The sequence below is a fragment of the Pongo pygmaeus genome, chromosome 6 (assembly GCF_028885625.2).
Source record: "Pongo pygmaeus isolate AG05252 chromosome 6, NHGRI_mPonPyg2-v2.0_pri, whole genome shotgun sequence".
Taxonomy (NCBI): Eukaryota; Metazoa; Chordata; class Mammalia; order Primates; family Hominidae; genus Pongo; species Pongo pygmaeus.
The window spans coordinates 101,292,312-101,312,908 of record NC_072379.2 but is presented as its reverse complement, the minus strand read 5'-3'; the positions used below and the strand labels follow the sequence as shown (position 1 = coordinate 101,312,908).

At 38.2% G+C, this 20,597-nt stretch overlaps 1 protein-coding gene across 5 annotated transcripts in view; it reads left to right on the top strand.

Annotated features, from left to right (window-relative positions):
• The window catches only part of FBXL13 (F-box and leucine rich repeat protein 13), a 269,907-nt gene that overhangs the window by 100,538 nt on the left and 148,772 nt on the right, over nucleotides 1-20,597 (top strand). For all 5 annotated transcript variants that reach the window (XM_063667682.1, XM_054494956.2, XM_054494957.2 and 2 more), the window contains 2 exons: nucleotides 4,960-5,055; nucleotides 9,399-9,531. In XM_063667682.1, the coding sequence (XP_063523752.1) occupies nucleotides 4,960-5,055; nucleotides 9,399-9,531 (229 nt within the window). The remainder of the gene's footprint in view (nucleotides 1-4,959; nucleotides 5,056-9,398; nucleotides 9,532-20,597) is intronic.

The window sequence follows — 20,597 nt, the reverse complement described above, 5'->3', positions numbered from 1 at the left end:
TGTTTGTCGATCTTCAGGGGTACGTGTCTTCCAGCCAGGGTAGGTGTCTTCTGGCCGGCTCTCTTCCTGCTTCTGCTATCTTGCTGACTCACGCTGCTGGCACAAGTGGCCTTGTGCCTTGGGACTGGGCCTGAGAAGGGAGGAGTTACTCGTTCCTTCAAGCTTTCAGGCCTTGGGGAGAATCTTTCAAAAACAAAATGAACACAAATAAAAGGAAGGCTGATAACCATCATTTTACTCCTTACTTCCATAAGTCCAACATTTTAAAATTTCACAAAGAAGTGAAATCATGGAGAATTTGTCTTTCTGTGCCTGGAAGAGTAGATTTTAAATGTTTTCTTCACACACAAAAATGATAATTATGTGAGGTGGTGATTTCTTAATTATTAACCTGATTTAATCATTCCACATTATAAACATAAATCAAAACATCACATTTTACCCATAAATGCATTTTAATTATTATTTGTCAATTAAAAATAAAAGTAAGAAAAGAAAATAGATAGCTACATTAATATTGGGGGAAAACATTAAAGCAGATTTTAGTGTACCCATTACCAAGTAGTGTACTATTTATTGAGTTTTTAAATCTACCCCCTTTTTTCTACTTTCATGTTTTAGATGATATACATTCTATTTCTATGATTTTACTGGTTACTTTTAAATATTTTCAACATGTTGTAGAAGATAACCATTCTATTTCTACTATTTTACTGGTTACTCAAATATTTTTAATGTGTACATTTATTAATAAGGCCTAAAGTAGATTAATATTTATACTTTCTTCTTGAATAATAATTGAAATTTAGAACACTAACTCTTGATTACTGTCTCTGGTGTTAGAGTGTTATTATTATCTAGTGTTTTTGTTCCATCTTATTGTTCTATCCCCACGTTTGTCATCATGATACTGTTTTATGAAGTTAATGGCTTTACCCATATACTCATTAGATTTTTTGCCCATTGTTATATTTGCATTTCATGCCTTTCTTCTGATTTCAGTGTTCTTTAGAAGTTCTTTTGTGAAGGGTCCATTGGAAGCAAACTCTCAGTCTATGTCTCAAAGTGTCTTTAAATTTTTTTTTTTTTTTTTTGAGATGGATTCTTACTGTGTCTCCCAGGCTGGAGTACAGTGGCATGATCTTGGCTCACTGCAACCTCCGCCTCCCTGGTTCAAGCGATTTTCCTGCCTTAGCCTCCCAAGTAGCTGGGATTACAGGTGCATGCCACCACACCCAGCTAATTTTTGTATTTTTAGTGGAGATGGGGTTTTGCCACGTTGGCCAGGCTGGTCTCGAACTGCTGACCTCAGGTGATCCGCCCACCTTGGCCTTCCAAAATGCTGGGATTACAGGTGTGAGCCACTGTGCCTGGCCTTAAATTTTTTAGAGACAGAGTCTTGCTATGTTACCCAGGCTGGCCTTCAATTCTTGGGCTCAAGTAATCTTGCCTCAGCCTCTCAAGTAGCTGGGACTACAGGTGTACTACCATGCCTGGCAAAAAATGCCTTTTTTTTTTTTTTTGAGACGGAGTTTCGCTCTTATTGCCTAGGCTGGAGTGCAATGGCACGATCTCGGCTCACTGCCACCTCCGCCTCCCGGGTCCAAGTGATTCTCCTGCCTCAGCCTCCCGAGTAGCTGGGATTACAGGCATGTGCCACCACGCCCGGCTAATTTTGTATTTTTAGTAGAGAGGGGGTTTCTTCATTTTGGTCAGGCTGGTCTCGAACTCCCAACCTTAGGTGATCTGCCCGCCTCAGCCTCCCAAAGTGCTGGGATTACAGGTGTGAGCCACTGTGCTCAGCCAAAATATGTCTTAATACTCGTTTTTGAGTTGTAATTTACTTGCATATGGTATTTCACGTTGATAGTTTCTGCTGACTTTCACCTTATGTTGTTCTGTCTATGTGACAGTCTTTTGTAAGTAATCTATGTCCAATTGCCTGAGAAATTTTCCTGTGCTTTGGCCTTTTGCAGTTGCACTATAATGCCATTGATATATTTTCATTTTCCTGCTTGGAACTTCTTGTGCTTTTTGAATCTGAAAAGTGTTGCCTTTCATCAGTTCTAAAACATTTTAGTCTGTGGTATTTTTAAATTTTGCTTTGATTTTATTCTCTTTATTCCTTCCTGGAAATTCTGTAAAGATGTATGTTGGACCTTTTCATGTTATGTAATGTGTCTCTTAACATCATTTATATTTTTCATCTCTTTATCTCTCTACATTTTATCCTGTGTAATTTCTTCAGGTACATATTCATTTGTTGATTCTCTTCTTAGCCGAGTCGCATCTGCTATTTAACTCACCCACTGAGTTTTAAATTTCAATAATTATATTTTTAATTTTCGTGATTTTATTTGGTTCTTTTACAGATCTTCCCAGTCCTGTTTTGACATTTGTCTCAAGAGTTTTATTTTTCTTTTTATGTCTTCATCACTTTAAAGGTTTCTTTTGAATCTTGTTGGAGTTTCTTTTCCTCGTGTGTTTTGCAGTTTTTGATTGGGAGCTTGTTTTTGGAGGGCTTAATCCATGGGTATCTTGTAAGGCCTGGCTTGAATGTGTCTGTGTCTCTTTAGAGAGAATGGTATTTATTTCTGCCAAATGTCCCAGAGTTATTACCAGTGGAACCTCTTTGCACATTAATATATCAAATCCAGTTACAAAGGTAATAAATTCAAATTGGATCCCAGGCATGATAAAATTTAAATCCCAACACACGTAATCACTGGCCTTTGGTTACAAACTGTTTTTTTTTCATTCATTTTTTTTTTAAATGAATTTATTATTATTTCTGTTTAACCCAAATCGAAAATGGTCAATATGGTTACAAATTCTTTGAGAGATTTTATTTTATTTTATTTTTTGAGACAGAGTCTTACTCTGTTGCCCAGGCTGGAGTGCAGTCGCATGACTGTGGCTTACTGCAGCCGCAGCCTCCCAGGCTCAAAGAATTCTCCCGCCTCAGCCTCTAGAGTAGCTAGGACTATAGGTGTGCACCACTATACATGACTAATTTTTAAATTTTTAGTTGAAATGGGGTTTCACTATGTTGCTCAGGATGGTCTTGAACTCCTGGGCTCAAGCAAGCCTCCCACCTCAGCCTCCTAAAGTGCTGGAATTATAGGTGTGAGTCACGGTGCCTGGCGAGAGATCTTTTTGATACCAGGCTAGATACCTTAGTTTTTCTTTTGCCAATAGGTCGATTTCTTTTCTTTTCTTTTCCCTCCCCTCCTCTTCCCCACTCTGCTCCCTTTCCCTTCCCTTCCCCTTTTTGGATAGAGTCTCACTCTATCGCCCAGGCTGGAGTGCAGTGGTGCAATCTCATCTCACTGCAACCTCCACCTCCTGGGTTCAAGCAGTTCTCCTGCCTCAGCCTCCCGAGTAGCTGGGATTACAGACGTGTGCAATAATTTTTGTATTTTTAGTAGAGACAGGGTTTCACCATGTTGGCCAGGCTGGTCTTGAACTCCTGACCTCAAGGAATCCACCTGCCTCGACCTCCCAAAGTGCTGGAATTACAGGCGTGATTTCTTTCTAACTGTTTCATAATCCTGGATTTCTCTCTCTCTCTTTTCTTTTTTTTTTTTTCTGACTCAGTTTCAATTACAGTCACGCATTGCTTAATGATGGGGATACCTTTTGAGAAGTGTGTCATTAGGTGATTTTTGTCATTATGTGAACATCATAGAGTGCTACACAAACCTAGATGGTATAATCCAGTATACACCTGGGTTGTATGGTGTAGCCTATTGCTCCTAGACTACAGGCCTGTACAGCATGTTACTGTACTAAATATTCTAGGCAATTGTAGCACAATGATATGTATGTATTTAAACATAGAAAATGTGCAGTAACAATGTAAAAAAACATTAAAACTGGCACACCTATATAGGGCACTTATCAATGGAGGACTAGAAGTTGCTCTGAGTGAGTCAGTGAGTGAGTGTTGGGTGAATGTGAAGGCCTAGGATATTACTGTACACAACTACAGATAGAGTACTATACTTTATAAACAGTGTACACTTAGGTTACACTAAATTTATTTAAAAATTAAGTAATTGTGCTATGATATTACAATGGCTATAATGTCACCAGACAATAGACATTTTTCAGCTCCATTGTAATCTTATGGGACCACTGTCATACATGCATCCCATCATTGACTGAAATATCATTATGCAGAGCATGACTGTACCAGCTTTGTACAGGCCTGGTGACTTTCTTATGTCTCTGCATGGCCAGTAAAATCTGAACCCATTTTATTATGAAAAGCAGCAACCATCTTAATTGTTCCTCCCTCCCAAGCAACTATAGCATGAAGCACCTTATTATCAGTCTGGGTTTATAAGGATTGGGTCCTTGCATATTTATTTTACTTTCTTGACAACTGAATTATGTTTTTTAAAAATGTTTCTTTTAGCATTTACTGATGTTTTGTGCCAGCAGGATTTCCTGATTTTTTGGTCTACCGCATTTCCAGAAGTAGAAGCCAAAATGTGTTTAGTGCTCTTTCCCAGAAATCCTTTTTTTTTCTTCTCTGAGGAGTCCTGTATCTTTAGAAGGAATGTAGTTCAGTTCAACAGACAGTATTGATTGCCTTCTATGTACCAATGACTATTTATGGAAATCATTAGTTTTCTAGCAGAATTCTATCTTCATTCAAAAAATAAAACAAATATGCTTATCTTTCTCACCATCCTTCTGCAACTATCAATTAAAAGGATTACATTATATAAAAGGAGTCAGCAGGTAAGTTCCAGTACTTTAGATAAAACTCCTATATTCAGATAAAATTCTAGCACTTAAACTCTTGCTATTTGCAAAGTATGGATTACCTTATTATTACTAATGCATGTGTGTGTGCACACACATGCGTGCACACACACAGACAAAAGCTAAGTGGACAAGTTACATCAGAGTTCACATTTTTCAAAGTTGTGTATTTTTCTTTGTGTTTAGATTTTCTTCTACCTCAGTTTAAAAGATGTGATAATATGTGGTCAAGTTAGTCATGCCTGGATGTTGATGACACAACTAAACTCACTGTGGAATGCTGTAAGTAGATACTAACTGAACTGTGTCTTTACACTAGTTCTTAAAGGAGAATGGACTGCTGTGAGGCCAGCTGTTGTGGGGACACCTTCTTCCATGCTCTGTGGTCACCAGCAGCAAGTGAATTTTGTTTTCTTTTGTCCAGGCACAAGCCTGGGGGAAGAGATAAAAAAGATAATAATGCTATTTCAAGAGACACATCATTAGTATTTTAAAATGTAAATGGTAGATATAAATTAATATCATTTTTGGATTGAAACAAAGCTCCATTTTATTGGATAGTTTGTACTCCATTCTGGTATTATTACTGTGTGCCTACTTCCTTTTCATGAGCATAGACTATATGTTGAGTCCATGACTATGGGAAAGATGTTTAGGGTGTGAGGTGTGCAATGGCCTTTTCATAACCCATAATTTTTGGAAGGGTTAATTCCATTAAAAAGAGAGGATTATGCTGGGCACAGTGGCTCATGCCTGTAGTCCCAGCACTTGGAAGGTCAAGGCAGGCGGATCACCTGAGGTCAGGAGTTTGAGACCAGCCTGGCCAAAATGGTGAAACCCTGTCTCTACTAAAAATACAAAAATTAGCTGGGCATGGTGGCAGGTGCCTGTAATCCCAGCTACTCAGGAGGCTGAGGCAGGAGAATCGCTTGAGCCTGGGAGGTGGAGGTTGCAGTGAGCCGACACTGTGCCACTGCACTCCAGCCTGGGCAACAGAGCAAAACTCTGTATCATTCAAAAAAAAAAAGAGAGGATTGGCCGGGCACAGTGGCTTACACCTATAATCCAAGCACTCTGGGAGGCCGAGGCAGGCAGATCACAAGATCAAGAGATCGAGACCATCCTGGCTAACCCCATCTCTACTAAAAATACAAAAATTAGCTGGGCATGGTAGCATGCACCTGTAGTCCCAGCTACTCGGGAGGTTGAGGCAGGAGAATCGCTTGAACCCGGGAGGTGGAGGTTGCAATGAGCCAAGGTCACACCACTGCACTCCAGCTTGGCGACAGAGTGAGACTCTATCTCAAAAAAAAAAAAAAACAAAAAAAACACCAGGATTACAAGGATGACCTTAGTGTACCTGGGTGAAGGTATGCAAAATTGATAAGAGCAGAGGTTTTTAGAGTGGCCAGGGCTGATTGATAGATAATATTGCTAATATTGTCAGCTAACAGTTTATATTTGTGAACACCCAATTTCCTGTGAACAGGCAATTTCTCATTGCCTTCTGAATAAAGTTATTGTTTGTGCTAAAAATGCTGATTATAATTGTGTCACATGTGAACACTCACAAATAAAAGCAGAAATAGGAGGATGGAGCAACATACAATTGTGGAAAGAGAAATTTGCTGAACATAAAGTGGTGTAACTTCCTATCCTGGCTTCGTTCCTCACTGCCATGTGCTTGTAATGCTCTTGGTCTTTATCCAGTGAGGTCTCTGGGCAGAAGTGTTGGCTTTTTCTAACTCCTGCCAACTTCTGCAAGACATTTCATTATCTAAATATTGTATATATTCTTTCTCCTCCAGACCATTTGGATTCATTTTTTTCTTCTTTATAGGTTTTCCAAAGGAAAAAGCAACATCCCCAAATATCTGTAACATAATTTAGAGATTTATTACTTTAAGCCAGTGGTTCTCAAAGTGTGGTCCTGGAACCAGTAGTATCAGCATCACCCAATACCTTGTTGGAAATGCAAATTCTTAGGCCCCATCCCAGACCTACTGAGTCAGAAACTCTTAGGGTAGTAAACAGTAATCTGTTTTAACAACCCACCTAGATGATTCTGATGCAGGCTAAAGTTCGAGAATCACCGTGTTAAACCAAAAATAAAATTAAGACAGGAACACCTAATTTGTTAGCTAAGATAGGTTTGGTAAGATGAAATCAGTTCTTTTCTTGCCATTGTTGCACAGAGTGAGAGTAGTGCAACCAAGAATGGGATGGTGTCCAGATGCGACGCAAAGATGTTGAGTTAACTTATGAAGCTAGAGCCCCTGACACCTTCTCAACTCCTTTTAATTTCTTTGAGTTAAATTTTAGAGCTTCTACAAAATGGCACCAGGCCTCCTATTCATAGGTCAGTCTGGAGCACGTGATATCAGTCCTTCAATCATTAGCAATAAGGAGGGGTCGTGAAGTCAGCTATTGACTGGACTTTAGACAACAGGGAAAATGTTGCCACTGAACATTGGTTGATGGCATAAATGACCATGTTTGTTGATATTAAAGTATCTTACAAGAAACAGATAAGAGAAGTTGTTGGGGGATGTATGCTTATTTACTTATTTTTTATTGTTGGCTGAGACCTCTCCCCAATGTCTCTTTGGAATGAGAAACACAAACATGTTTCAGGTTAAAAAATAGTACTGTGACAAAAATAGTACATAAGTGCCAGCCTAGGAGTTCATATTAGAAAATGCCAGAGTGTATATGTTTCTGCATGCATGCAGACACACTAAGAATGTCAAATATGATTTATGTGTTGTGTATTTTAGTCCTGTTCCATGCTTTTTAAAATTTATGTACTCCATATTTTGTGTGCTTTGTCGTGTATTTTTGAAGTAATAATAGTAGCTAATATTTCTTATATGCCAGATGCTACACTAAGTAATTTATTTGCATTTTCTCAGTTTGTCTCTGCAGCCTCCTGAGTTAGGCACTGTTATTTTTCCCATTTTACAGATGAAAAAAAACTAAGCCTTAGTTAAGTCATAGCCAACATGGTTAAATGGCTAGGATGGGATTCAAATTCTGATTTGTCTGACTACAAAGTGTGTGCTCTTAATTATCAACTATTTATAAGGGAATGCCAGGTCTGCCATTTGCCTTTCCCCTAACTGGCAGCATAGAATTTCTCCTCTTAAGGTTCTTTTACAATGATATAACTTTGAGCTCTGAGACCCAACTCCCATAAAACGCTTGGCATTAACGAGTAATATTCATGAAGGGTTTGGGTCCAGTAAGTCCTCTAGATACTGTGCATTTTGTCCCTGAATTGAATCAGCCAATCAGAGAGCAGCACACTTGGACTCTATTGCTTTGGATTTTCTCTTTCTGAGTTGTGCTTTTTTGCCCTGAATTCAGCTTTTGTCCAGTGGTTTGTTGTATGGAAGTCACTCAATTTATTTAATCTGTCTCCTATCGAAAGACATTTAGGTTGTTTCCTATCTTTTGTTAATAAAATCCTGTGGTGAATATCCTGTTTCTCAGTGTTGCATTGTATACGTGTATGATTATATCGGCAGGATAAATTCTTAGAAGTAGAATTGTTAAGGCAAAGGTTGGATTACATTTATAATCACAAAATTGGCCAGGCATGGTGGCTCATGCCTGTAATCTCAGCACTTTGGGAAGCTGAAGCAGGTGGATCATTTGAGATCAGGAGTTCGAGACCAGCCTGGCCAAACTGGTGAAACCCTGTCTGTACTAAAAATACAAAAATTAGCCAGGCATGGTGGCAGGTGCCTGTAATTCCAGCTACTTGGGAGGCTGAGGCAGGAGAATCACTTGAACCCAGGAGGCAGAGGTTGCAGTGAGCCAAGATCGTGCCACTACACTGCAGCCTGGACAACAGAGAGAGACTCTGTCTGAAAAAAAAAAAAATATATATATATATATAGTCACAAAATTGTATGGAGTTACGGAGTACCTTTTGCCCCCAAATTTCCTTAGCTCCATCTATTTTTTTTTTTTTTTTTGAGATGGAGTTTTGCTCTGTCACCTAGGCTGGAGTGCAGTGGCACAATCTCAGCTCACTGCAACCTCCGCCTCTCAGGTTCAGGCAATTTTCATGCCTCAGCCTCCCAAGTAGCTGGGTCTACAGGCGTGTGTCACCACGCCTGGCTAATTTTTGTATTTCTAGTAGAGACGGGGTTTTGCCGTGTTGGCTAGGCTGCTCTTGAACTCGCAGCCTCAAGTGATCCGCCCACTTTGGCCTCCCAAAGTGCTGGGATTACAGGCATGAGCCACCGTGCCCAACCTCATTGTGGTTTCAATTTGCATTTATCTGATAATGATGCGGAGCATTTTCTCATCTGTTTCTTGGCCACTTGTGTTTCTTCTTTTGAGAAGTGTCTGTTCATGTTCTTTGCCTATTTTTATGGGGTTGTTTTTGCTTGTTGATTTAAGTTTCCTATAGATTCTGGATATTAGGCCTTCGTTGGATGCATAGTTTGCAAATATCTCTCTCATTCTGTAGGTTGTCTGTCTTCTCTATTGATAGTTTCTTTTGCTGTACAGAAGCTCTTTAGTTTAATTAGGTCACATTTGTCTATTATTGTTTTTGTTGCAATTGTTTTTGGGGACTTTCTCATTTCTTAATGCATTTTGTTTATTCTTTTTAGATTGATTTTTCCACAGTGAAAAATGTGATTCCAGATAAATATATAGTGTCTACTTTGCAAAGGTGGCGTTTAAATGTGCTGCGTTTGAATTTTCGTGGTTGTCTTCTCCGACCCAAAACTTTCAGATCTGTCAGTAAGTATGTTCATTACAACTATGTATCTTGTTTTCCTGTATTACAATTAAACAAATATACAGAAAAGGTCATAAGGATACCAATTATAACCATTTAAAAAGTGTATAATATAGTACAGCTCTTACTGTATTGTGTGCCCTGGGAGTTGGTTCTTTGTCTATTCTTTTTTTTTTTTTTTTTTTGAGACAGAGTCTCACTCTGTCTCCCAGGCTGGAGTGCAGTGGTGCAATCTTGGCTCACTGCAACCTCCGGCTCCTAGGTTCAAATGATTCTCATGCCTCAGCCTGCCGAGTAGCTAGCTGGGACTACAGGCATGGGCCACCGTGCCTGGCTAATTTTTTGGTATTTTTAGTAGAGACAGGGTTTCACCATGTTGGCCAGGCTGGTCTCAAACTCCTGACCTCAAGTGATCCACCCGCCTCGGTCTCCCAAAGTGCTGGGATTACAGGCATAAGCCACTGTGCCCGGCCAGTTCTTTGTCTATTCTTGACTACTCTTTTGGGGTCTAGTATTTGTATTTCTATGGATCATCAATTTTTTCTACTAAAAAATATAAAACATATTCTTATTTTTAAAAAACTAACAATAGACAGTAAAGCCATCTTTTTTCACTTCCCTCAAACTTATTCACTTACTCAAAGGCATCCAATGTTATTAGTTTTCTGTCTTACTAAAATACATTTCTATATATATGATTAAAAATACACAATTTTACAACATGAGTCATATTGTTTTATATTTTCTTTTATGTCCTGAAAATCTTTCCATGTCAGTACATATAGATCCACTAAATTATTTTTACGTACTGTAAAATTATTTTCTATGTTATAGATGTAACACACTTTATTTAACCTTCTTCTTTTTGATGGACATTGAGATTATTTCCAATTTTTTCCAGACTGACTGCTTTGTACTTCCATTGTGATATTTGTCTTTAACCTATATATCCTTTAACCTATATATCCTTTGAGGTGCATTTTCTATCATATAAGTATTTCTGGAAATGAAATAAACAATATATTTCAAAAAAGTATACATTCATATTGACTCCAGATAGAATGTCATATACATGTACAAATACCAGTTGGATAAGTCTAAAGATATTAAAGGGTAAAATGAAGTTGCATGAGAGAGCTATATATTATATATAAAATCTAATACCATTTGTATATAACTTTTCAATTTGCAAAATTATATATATTTTTACCTTTAATTTTGAAATGATTTCAAACAATATATATTACTATAGATTTTTAAGTACACACACATATAGTGACATATAAAAAGCATGCATGAGAAAGAAAAACTCCAAATGCAAGACAGTGGTTGTGCAAATGGATAGAGAGAGTTTAATGGAATGGGGAAGAAGTACACAAGGAGTTTCAACTGTGTCTGTACATTTTTTAGTGAAAAAAGAAATTATGCAAAATGGAATAATTCTGATTATTGCTGGTGCTACACAAAGCTGTAGTTTTTTGTATGATGTTATTGTATCTGACCACGTATTAAGCTCTCTTCTTGGTTTTAATAGTTTGTCAATTGATTCTCTTGAATTTTCTAGGTAGACTGTCATATCTGGGAATACTGACAGTTTTATTTTCATTCATGCCTATTCTTATATCTTTTCTCTTTTTCTCATTTTATTACATTGCTTAGGACCTTTTTTTGCAATGTTGAAAAGTAGCAGGGATATTCAGGAGCCTTGTTCATGGCTCCTTTTTCATATTTTTCATGAAAATAATGTTAATATTGATACGTCTTTTAATTTCTGGGATACATCCTGTATGTGGATATAATGCTGTTTTTACCTTTACAGCAGCTGTGTCCTGCATGTTCCTCATTCTCTCTGGTCACATCTGCCTTTGGATTTTTAGGAACTGTTTGTTTCTGATCCACCAAGGCCATTCTTGCTTTGTCTTCCACGCATGTTATAAATTTTTGAAAAAAAATTCATTCTTGGATTTTGGGCAGGTGAGAGAAGCTGAACATGTGCTTAGTCTGCCATTTTTAACCAATTTATTATGTTTGTAGTAGTAAAAAGTTAATAAAATAATTATAAACCTTAAAGTGTTAGCCACCCAAATTTGCCCTCTCTGTTTTATTATTATTATTATTATTATTATTATTATTATACCTTAAGTTCTAGGGTACATGTGCACAACATGCAGGTTTGTTACATAGGTATACATGTATCATGTTGGTTTGCTGCACCCATCAACTCATCATTTATATTAGGTATTTCTCCTAATGCTATCCTTCCCCCAGCCCACCACCCCCAACAGGCCCCAGTGTGTGATGTTCCCCGCCCTGTGTTCAAGTGATCTCATTGTTCAATTCCCACCTATGAATGAGAACATGCAGTGTTTGGTTTTCTGTCCTTGTGATAGTTTGCTGAGAATGATGGTTTCCAGCTTCATTCATGTCCCTGCAAAGGACATGCACTCATCCTTTTTATGGCTGCGTAGTATTCCATGGTGTATATGTGCCACATTTTTCTTAATCCAGTCTATCATTGATGGGCATTTGGGTTGGTTCCAAGTCTTTGCTATTGTGAATAGTGCCACAGTAAACATATGTGTGCATGTGTCTTTATAGTAGCATGATTTATAATCCTTTGGGTATATACCAAGTAATGGGATTGCTGGGTCAAATGGTAATTCTAGTTCTAGATCCTTGAGGAATCGCCACACTGTCTTCCACAATGGTTGAACTAATTTACACTCCCACCAACAATGTAAAAGCATTCCTATTTCTCCACATCCTCTCCAGCATCTGTTGTTTCCTGACTTGTTAATGATTGCCATTCTAACTGGCGTGAGATGGTATCTCATTGTGGTTTTGATTTGCATTTCTCTGATGACCAGTGATGATGAGCCTTTTTTCATGTGTCTGTTGGCTGCATACATAGATATCTTCTTTTAAGAAGTGTCTGTTCATATCCTTTGCCCACTTTCTGATGGGTTTGTTTGTTTTTTTCTTGTAAATTTGTTTGAGTTCTTTGTAGATTCTGGATATTAGCCCTTTGTCAGATGAGTAGATTGCAAAAATTTTCTCCCATTCTGTAGAAATGGAGCTTCTATTTCTCTGATGGCAGTTTTTTTTCCCATGCAGAAGCTCTTTAGTTTAATTAGATCCCATTTGTCAATTTTGGCTTTTGTTGCCATCGCTTTTGGTGTTTTAGTCACAAAGTCCTTGCCCATGCCTATGTCCTGAATGGTATTGCCTAGGTTTTCTTCTAGAGTTTTTATGGTTTTAAGTCTAACATTTAAGTTTTTAATCCATCTTGAATTAATTTTTGTATAAGGTGTAAGGAAGGGATCCAGTTTCAGCTTTCTACATATGGCTAGCCAGTTTTCCCAGCACCATTTATTAAATAGGGAATCCTTTCCCCATTGCTTGTTTTTGTCACGTTTGTCAAAGATGAGATGGTTGTAGATATGTGGTGTTATTTCTGAGGCCTTTGTTCTGTTCCATTGGTCTATATATCTGTTTTGGTACCAGTACCATGCTGTTTTGGTTACTGTAGCCTTGTAGTATTGTTTGAAGTCAGGTAGTGCGATGCCTCCAGCTTTGTTCTTTTTGCTTAGGATTGTCTTGGCAACGCAGGATCTTCTTTCATTCCATATATACTTTAAAGTAGTTTTTTCCAATTCTGTGAAGAAAGTCATTGGTAGCTTGATGGGGATGGCATTGAACCTATAAATTACCCTGGGCAGTATGGCCATTTTCATGATATTGATTCTTCCTATCCATGAGCATGGAATGTTCTTCCATTTGTTTGTGTCCTCTTTTATTGTGTTGAGCAGTGGTTTGTAGTTCTCCTTGAAGAGGTCCTTCACGTTCCTTGTAAGTTGGATTCCTAGGTATTTTATTCTCTTTGAAGCAATTGTGAATGGGAGTTCACTCATGATTTGGCTTTCTGTTTGTCTGTTAATGGTGTATAAGAGTGCTTGTGATTTTTGCATATTGATTTTGTATCCTGAGACTTTGCTGAAGTTGCTTATCAGCCTAAGGAGATTTTGGGCTGAGATGATGGGGTTTTCTAAATGTACAATCATGTCATCTGCAAACAGGGACAATTTGACTTCCTCTTTTCCTAACTGAATACCCTTTATTTCTTTCTCTTGCCTGATTGCCCTGGCCAGAACTTCTAATACTACGTTGAATGGGAGTGGTAAGAGAGGACATCCTTGCCTTGTGCCGGTTTTCAAAGGGAATGCTTCCAAATTTTGCCCATTCGGTATGATATTGGCTGTGGGTTTGTCATAAATAGCTCTTATTGTTTTGAGATATGTTCCATCAATAACTAGTTTATTGAGAGTTTTTAGCATGAAGGGCTGTTGAATTTTGTCGAAGGCCTTTTCTGTATCTGTTGAGATAATCTGTGGTTTTTGTCGTTGGTTCTGTTTATGTGATAGATTACATTTATTGATTTTCATATGTTGAACCAGCCTTGCATTCCAGGGATGAAGCCGACTTGATTGTGGTGGATAAGCTTTTTGATGTGCTGCTGGATTCAGTTTGCCAGTATTTTATTGAGGATTTTTGCATCAATATTCATCAGGGATATTGGTCTAAAATTCTCTTTTTTTGTTGTGTCTCTGCCAGGCTTTGGTATCAGGATGATGTTAGCCTCATAAAATGAGTTAGGGAGGATTCCCTCTTTTTCTGTTGATTGGAATAGTTTTAGAAGGAATGGTACCACCTCCTGTTTGTACTTCTGGTAGAATTCGGCTGTGAATCCGTCTGGTCCTGGACTTTTTTTGGTTGGTAGGCTATTAACTATTGCCTCAGTTTCAGAGCCTGTTATTGGTCTATTCAGAGATTCAACTTCTTCCTGGTTTAGTCTTGGGAGGGTGTATGTGTCCAGGAATTTATCCATTTCTTCTGGATTTTCTAGTTTATTTGTGTAGAGGTGTTTATAGTATTCTCTGATGGTAGTTTGTATTTCTGTGGGATCAGTGGTGATATCCCCTTTATCATTTTTTATTGAGTCTATTCGATTCTTCTCTCTTTTTTATTAGTCTTGTTAGCAGTCTGTCAATTCTGTTGATCTTTTAAAAAAACAAACTCCTGGATTCATTGTTTTTTTTTGAAGGGTTTTTTGTGTCTCTATCTCTTTCAGTTCTTCTCTGATCTTAGTTATTTCTTGCCTTCTGCTAGCTTTTGAATTTGCTCTTGCTTCTCTAGTTCTTTTAATTGTGATGTTAGGGTGTCGATTTTAGATCTTTCCTGCTTACTCTTGTGGGCATTTAGTGCTATAAATTTCCTTCTACACCCTGCTTTAAATGTGTCCGAGATTGTGGTACATTGTGTCTTTGTTCTCGTTGGTTTCAAAGAACATGTTTATTTCTGCCTTCATTTCATTATTTACCCAGTAGTCATTCAGGAGCAAGTTGTTCAGTTTCCATGTAGTTGTGCGGTTTTGAGTGAGTTTATTAATCCTGAGTTCTAATTTGATTGCACTGTGGTCTGAGAGACAGTTTGTTGTGATTTCTGTTGTTTTACATTTGCTGAGGAGTGCTTTACTTCCAATTATGTGGTCAATTTTAGAATAAGTGTGATGTGGTGCTGAGAAGAATGTATATTCTGTTGATTTGGGATGGAGAGTTCTGTAGTTGTCTGTTAGGTCTGCTTGTTGCAGAGCTGAGTTCAGGTCCTGGATATCCTTGTTAACCTTCTTTCTCATTGATCTATCTAATATTGACAGTGGGGTGTTAAAGTCTCCCCTTATTATTGTGTGGGAGTCTAAGTCTCTTTGTACGTCTCTACGGACTTGTTTTATGAATCTGAGCACTCCTGTATTGGGTGCATATATATTTAGGATAGTTATCTCTTCTTGTTGAATTGATCCCTTTACCATTATGTCATGGCCTTCTTTGTCTCTTTTGATCTTTGTTGGTTTAAAGTCTGTTTTATCAGTGAGTAGGTTGGCAACCCCTGCTTTTTTTGCTTTCCATTTGCTTGGTAGATCTTCCTCCATCCCTTTATTTTGAGCCTATGTGCGTCTTTGCACATGAGATGGGTCTCCTGAATACAGCACACTGATGGATCTTGACTCTTTATCCAATTTGCCAGTCTGTGTCTTTTAATTGGGGCATTTAGCCCATTTATATTTAAAGTTAATATGGTTATGTGTGAATTTTATCCTGTCATTATGATGTTTGCTGTTTATTTTGTCCATTAATTGATGCAGTTTCTTCATAGCAGTGATGGTCTTTATAATTTGTCATGTTTTTGCAGTGGTTGGTACTGGTTGTTTCTTTCCATGTTTAGTGCTTCCTTCAGGAGTTCTTGTAAGGCAGGCCTGGTGGTGACAAAATCTCTTGGCATTTGCTTGTCTGTAAAGAATCTTATTTCTCCTTCACTTATGAAGCTTAGTTTGGCTGGATAAGAAATTCTGGGTTGAAAATTATTTTCTTTAAGAATGTTAAAGTGCAGTATTTGGGCAGGAGTGCCCCATTTTTCCAGGTAGTCTGTCACGGCTTCCCTTGGCTAGGAAAGGGAAATCCCCTGACCCCTTGTGCTTCCTGGGTGAGGCGATGCCCTGCCCTGCTTTGGCTTGCCCTGTGTGTGCTGCACCCACTGTCCAACCAGTCCCAGTGAAATGAACCAGGTACCTCAATTGGAAATGCAGAAATCACCTGTCTTCTGTATCGATCATGTTGGGAGCTGCAGACTGGAGCTGTTCCTATTCGGCCATCTTGGAACCCCCCTTGTTTCTCTGTTTTTGTCTGTCCCTCTTTCCCTATAGGTATATGTGTATATACACATATATACACATATGAAATATACATAGAAAATATACTATTAAATACATCTACATTTTCTGAAGGAAGGAAATGGACTCAAGTTGCAACATTCAGGGTTTCAGTTTGACCTAAGATTTTCATGATAGCAATGGTAGTTGAACAGTGGAATGAATTTCTGAGAAATAGCAAGGCATGCTTATCTGGAAGCTTTTGTTTATTGAGATACATTTTATGTAACATAAAATTCACCTTTTTACTCCATTTTAAAGAGTATGATTCAGTGTTTTTTATTATATTAACAATGTTGAGCAACCATCACTATTTAATTCTAGACCATTTTCATCAGCCCAAAGAGGAAGCTCATACCCATTCTCCCTTTTTTTTCTTTTCTTGCACAATTGCTCATTGAGGAGGCTCCCATATATTCCTACTTTGCTGAGTGTTATTATTATAAAAGCCTGATGGGATTTTGTCAAATGCCTTTTCTGAGTCAACTGAAATGGTTTTCCCCTCCTTCCTTCTGTTAACATCGTGTATATTACATTGATTGATTTTTTTTGTCTGTTGAACCACTCTTGAATGCCTGAGATCAGTTTTGCTTGTTCGTACATCGTGGTGTATAATCCTTTTAATATGGTGCTGGATTCTCTTTGCTAATATTTTTTGAGGATATTTGCATCTATATTTAAAAGGAATATTACTCTGTAGTTTTTCCTTCTTGTGATGTCTTTGGCTTCCTTATCAGGATAATATTGGCTTCATCGAATGAGGTAGGAGGTATTTTTTTCCTTCTATTTTTTGGGAAGAATTTGAGGATTAATGTTTGGTTTAAAGTTTGAGGATTAAATGTTTGGTAAAATTTGCCCATGAAGCCGTCTGGTCCTAGGCTCTCTGTTGGAGGGTTTTTTTGTTTGTTTGTTTGTTTGTTTGTTTTGAGATGGAGTCTCACTCTGTCACCCAGGCTGGAGTACAGTGGTGCAGTCTTGGCTCACTGGAACCTCTGCCTTCTGAGTTCAAGTGATTCTCCTGCCTCAGCCTCCTGAGTAGCTGGGATTACAGGTGTGTGCCACCACACCTGGCTAATTTTTGTATTTTGAGTAGAGAGAGGGTTTTGCCATGTTGGCCAGGCTGGTCTAGAACTCAGGACCTCAAGTGATCCACCTGCCTCAGCCTCTCAAAGTGCTGAAATTACAGGCATGAGCCACGGTGCCTGGCCTTGTTGGAGGTTTTTTGATTACTGATTTAGTATTTTTACTTATTATAGCTCTGTCTAGATCTTCTGTTTCTTCTCGAGTCAGTTTTGGTAGTTCATGTGTTTCTAGGAATTTGTCAGTTCCATGTAGTTTATCTAATTTGTTGGGGTACAACAGTTCATAATATTCTCTTATGATCCTTTTTGCTTCGGTAAAGTCAGTACTAATGTACCCACTTTCATTTCTAGTTTTAATAATATTAGTCTTTCCTCTTGTTTTCCTGGTCTGTCTAGGTAAAGGTTTGCAAATTTTGTTGATTGTTTCAAACAACCAACTGTTTGGTTTTTTCTTCATTGTTGTAAAAAATATGTAACATAAAAATTACCATTTTAACCACTTTTATGTGTACAGTTCTGTAGCATTAAGTATATTCACATTCTTGTGCAACCATCATCACTGATGCATTTCCAGAACTTTTTCATCTCACAAAACTGATAGTTTGTACCATTAAGTACATTAAATACTAAATCCGCTTTTCCCCCTCCTCCTAGGTCCTGGCAACCACCATTCTACTTTCCATCTCTATGAATTTGATGACTCTAGGTGCCGCATATAAGTGGAATCAAACGATAATTGTTCTTTTGTACCTGGCTTACTTCACTTAGCACAATGTCGTCAAGGTTTACTCATTTTAGCATGTGTCAGAATTTCCTTTTTAAGGGTAAATAATATTTTATTGTATGTATATAACACATTTTGTTTATCCATTCTTCCAATAATAGACAGTAAAGTTGCTTCAATCTTTTAGGTATTGTGAATAATACTACTATAAATATGGATATTCAAAAAAAACCCTTATTTTTATTAATTCTCTATTTTCTATTTTCTATTTTGCTTATCTCCACTCCAATCTTTTTTTTTTTTTTGGAGAGAGAGTTTCACTCTGTTGCCCAGGCTGGAGTACACTGGCATGATCACAGCTCACTGCAGCCTCAACCTGTTGGGCTTAAGTGATCCTCCCACCTCCCACCTAAGTAGCTAGGACTACAGGTGGCCACACCTGGCTAATTTTTAAAAAAAAAATTTTGTAGAGACGGGCTCTGACTATGTTACCCAGGCTGGTCTTGAATTCCTGAACTCAAGTGATTCTCCTGCCTCAGCCTCCCAAAATGCTAGGATTACAGGTGCGAGCCACTGCACCCAGCCCACTTCAGTCTTTATTATTCTGGTTGACTTGGGTTTTGTTTGCTCTTCTTTTCTAGTTTCTTCAGGTTAAAAGTTAGGTTATTGATTTAAGAGCTTTCTTTTCTTTTTTTTTTTTAATTAACTTTTATTTATTTAGAGATGGAGTCTCGCTCTGTTGCCCAGGCTGGAGTGCAGTGACATGATCTTGGCTCACTACAGCCTCTGCTAGTAGAGATGGGGTTTCACCATGTTGGCCAGGCTGGTCTTGATCTCCTAACCTCAGGTGATCCACCCGCCTTGGCCACTCAAACTGCTAGGATTACAGGTGTGAGCCACTGCGCCCAGCCATAAACTTTATTCTTAAGAGAAATTTCAGGTTCTCGCAAAATTGAGCAGAAGGTATAGAGATTTCCTATATATCTCCTTCCCCCACACATACATAGCCTCCCCACTCTCAACATCACCCACAAGAATGACACACTTGTTACAGTTGGTGAAGCTATATTTACACATCGTTATCACCCAAAGTCCATAGTTTATATAGGGTTCACTCTTAGTGTTGTATATTGTATGAGTTTGGACAAATTTACAATGATAGGTGTTTACCATTATAATGTTGTGCTGAGTAGTTTCATTCCCATAGGAATCTTCTGTGCTGTGCTTGGTCATCCCCCCTCACCCTGCTAGCTCCTGACAACCACCAATCTTTTTATTGTCTATATAGTTTTGCCTTTTCTGGAATGTCATATAGTTGGAATCATACAGTATGTAGCCTTTTCAGATGGGCTTCCTTCAATTATTAATGTGCACTTAAATTTCCTTTATGTCTTTTCATGGCTTGATAAATCATTTTTTTAGTGCTGAATAATATTCCATTGTCTGAATGTACCACAGTTTATTAATTCACCTATTGAAAGACATCTTGGTTGCTTCCACGTTTGAGCAAATATGAATAAAGTTGTTATAAACATTTATGTGCAGGTTTTTATGTAGACATAAGCTTTCAACTCCTTTGGGTAGATACCAAGGAACGTGATTGCTGGATTGTATGGTAAGAGTATGTGCTGTTTTGTAAGAAAGTGCCAAACTGTCTTCCAAAGTTGGCTGTACCATTCTGCATTCTCATCAGCAATGAACGAGAGTTTCTGTTGCTGCACATCCTCATCAGCAATGAATGGGAATTCCTGTTGCTCTACATCCTCATCAGCATTTGGTGCTGTCGCTGTTCTGGATTTTGGCCATCCTAATAGGTGTGTGGGGGTATCTCGTTGCTGTTTTAATTTATATTTCCCTGATGACATTTGTTATGGAACATCTACTCATATGCTTCTATCTTTCTGGTGAGGTGTCTGTTAAGGTCTTTGGCCCATTTTTAACTAGGTTATTTTCTTATTGTTGTGTTTTTGTTTTTGTTTTTGTTTTTTGAGACAGAGTCTTGCTGGTTCACCCAGACTGGAATATAGTGGTGCAATCTTAGCTCACTGCAACCACATCTCCCCAGTTCAAGCAATTCTCATGCCTCAGTCTCCTGAGTAGGTGGGATTACAGGTGTGCACCACCATGCCTGGCTAATTTTTGGACTTTTAGTAGAGACGGGATTTCGCCATGTTGGCCAGGCTGGTCTTGAACTCCTGACGTCAAGGGATCTGCCTGCCTCAGCCTCCCGAAGTGTTGGGATTACAGGTGTGAGCCGCCATGCATAGCCCGGATTGTGAGGTTTTAACCACTATACATAAGATGTATATGTTTATATATGTATCTGAGGTCAAGATAGCCTGTAAACATTTTCTTTCTTTAAATTTTTAATATTTTGTATCTAAAATATATTTCATGTAGTATTTTTCTGGAAGTGTACTTCTTAGTACAGTTATCTTCATCACAGAAACAACTGAGCATTCAAGCCTGAGTAGACCTTGATTTTTTTTAAGGAAGCAA